Here is a 2,773-nt window from a genome sequence, read left to right on the forward strand (position 1 = left end):
TTTAAGTTATGGAGGAAAGTTAATTATAGACCCAAATATCTATCTTAGCAAATTGGATAGATTTTATACATGGCTTACAAATAAACTAAAAATAGGATAATAAAATAATAAATTGTGCCTATAAAAACCTGTTGATTTTAAACAATACACAATAATATTTTTTTGGAGAACAAAACAATATGTTTAATCCCAGGATTGGGCTCTTTTTTATTGTATGTTCATTTTTGTTGTGTGCTTTCTCATTTGCAACAACGGTTGAATATGATACAAATGCCATTATCATCAATGGAGAACGACGAATAATAATATCTGGTGCAATCCACTACCCACGCAGCACTTCCCAAATGTGGCCAGATCTTATTAAGAAAGCAAAAGATGGTGGTCTTGATGCCATCGAAACATATATATTTTGGGACCTTCACGAACCTATTCGCCGCCAATATGATTTTTCTGAAAATCTAGACTTCATCAAGTTTCTAAAAAATGTTCATGAAGAAGGTCTTTATGTTGTGCTTCGAATTGGTCCTTATGTTTGTGCTGAATGGAACTATGGAGGTTTCCCAATGTGGTTACACAACTTGCCAGGGATTCAACTAAGGACTGACAATGTAGTTTTTAAGGAGGAAATGAAAATATTCACAACAAAGATTGTGACCTTGTGCAAAGAAGCTGGATTGTTTGCACCACAAGGGGGGCCAATTATTTTAGCTCAAATTGAGAATGAATATGGAGATGTCATAACTAATTATGGAGAAGATGGGAATGCATACATTAAATGGTGTGCCCAGATGGCTTTAGCTCAAAATGTCGGCGTCCCATGGATCATGTGCAAGCAAAACAATGCTCCATCACCTATTATCAACACATGCAATGGTTATTATTGTGATAATTTCAAGCCAAACAATCCTAAAAGCCCCAAAATGTTTACAGAGAATTGGGTTGGCTGGTTCCAAAAATGGGGTGAAAGGAAGCCACACAGAACTGCTGAAGATGTAGCATTTTCAGTTGCACGTTTTTTTCAAAACGGTGGTGTCCTCCAAAACTACTACATGTACCATGGAGGAACAAATTTTGGAAGAACTGCGGGTGGTCCATATATTATTACAGCATATGACTATGATGCACCACTTGATGAATATGGTAACTTGAACCAACCAAAATGGGGACATCTTAAAAAACTCCATGCCGCCATAAAGTTAGGAGAGAAGGTTCTCACTAATGGAACGGTTACAGAGAAGCAATATGGAGATTCAGTATATTTGACTACATATGCAAATAATGCCACTGGAGAAAAATTTTGTTTTTTGAGTAATTCACATAATTCTAAGGATGTTGAAGTTGATCTACAACAAGATGGAAAGTACCATGTGCCTTCTTGGTCAGTGTCTATTCTCCAAGATTGCAACAAGGAAGTTTTCAACACTGCAAAGGTTGATGCACAAACAAATGTTTATGTGAAGAAACTATCTAAAGAATTAGGAAACTCACTCATCTGGACATGGGCATCTGACCCTGTGGAAGACACCTTACAAGCAATAGGTACATTTAACGCGTCTCAACTTTTAGAGCAAAAGAGTGTTACCGTTGATGCTAGTGATTATTTGTGGTACATGACCAAGGTTTTCATCAATGAAACATCCACTTGGAGTAATGCAACTTTGCAAGTGAACACATCAGGCCATGTTCTTCATGCCTATGTTAATGGACAATATATTGGCCCACAGTGGGGAACATATGATAACCTTCGTTTTACATATGAAAAAATCGTTTCGTTAAAACAAGGTACCAACATTATAAGTTTACTAAGTGGTACAGTTGGTCATGCGCATTATGGTGCATCTTTTGATATGAAAGAAACTGGTATTGTTGGGGGTCCTGTGAAACTCATTGCAACCAGTTCAGGTAATACTATGGATTTATCAAAATCTAGTTGGTCATACAAGGTTGGATTAAACGGTGAGGCTAGAAGGTTCTATGATTCTAAAATTAAAAATGGAGTTCAATGGAACATAAACAATGTTGTTATAGGAAAACCATTGACTTGGTACAAGACTACTTTTAAGACCCCTGAAGGTAAAGACTCTGTAGTCTTGGATTTCATAGGCCTTACAAAAGGACATGCATGGGTTAATGGTCAAAGTATTGGAAGGTATTGGCCTACAATGGTAGCTGACAAAAATGGATGTGATATTAAATGTGATTATAGAGGAAATTATGGAGCTGATAAATGTTTGAGTGGCTGTGGAGAACCATCTCAGAGGTTTTACCATGTGCCAAGGTCATTCTTAAATAATGACACAAAAAGTAACACGTTGGTTTTGTTTGAGGAAATGGGTGGAAGCCCTTTTAATGTGTCTGTTCAAACAGTTGCAATTGATTTTATATGTGCAAGAACAGATTATGGAAAAACCTTAGAACTAAAATGCCCTGATGGAAAAACTATTTCAGAAATCCAGTTTGCGAGCTATGGAGATCCACAAGGAAATTGTGGATCATTTCAAGTAGGTGAATGGGAATCACGCCATAGTGTGGCAGTGGTCGAAAAAGCATGTGGTGGAAAACAATTATGTTCAATTAACGTGACAAGTTCCATATTTGGAATAACTAAAGGTGGCATAAATGGCCAGCTAGCTGTGCAACTCCTATGTGATGGCTCTAATCCTGAAGATAATCGTGTACAAATGGTGCACGTGTAGTTCTATATTATAATTTGTCTCCATGTTAGCACATTCTATAATGTGTGACATATATTTCTTTATGTTATATTTTTCTG

The 2,773-nt window shown here is 36.7% G+C and overlaps 1 protein-coding gene across 1 annotated transcript; it reads left to right on the plus strand.

The window, feature by feature from the left end:
• Positions 1-2,773, plus strand: LOC127112987 (beta-galactosidase 7-like). The gene has a single exon (XM_051046417.1). The coding sequence runs from the start codon at positions 180-182 to the stop codon at positions 2,694-2,696; it is 2,517 nt and encodes an 838-aa protein (XP_050902374.1). The 5' UTR covers positions 1-179; the 3' UTR covers positions 2,697-2,773.

The sequence above is a fragment of the Lathyrus oleraceus genome, unplaced genomic scaffold, assembly GCF_024323335.1.
Source record: "Lathyrus oleraceus cultivar Zhongwan6 unplaced genomic scaffold, CAAS_Psat_ZW6_1.0 chrUn0225, whole genome shotgun sequence".
Lineage (NCBI taxonomy): Eukaryota > Viridiplantae > Streptophyta > Magnoliopsida > Fabales > Fabaceae > Lathyrus > Lathyrus oleraceus.

Bases quoted from the DNA above. Each gene is read 5' to 3' on its own strand.
- LOC127112987 (XM_051046417.1), top strand. From the start codon at position 180: ATGTTTAATCCCAGGATTGGGCTCTTTTTTATTGTATGTTCATTTTTG.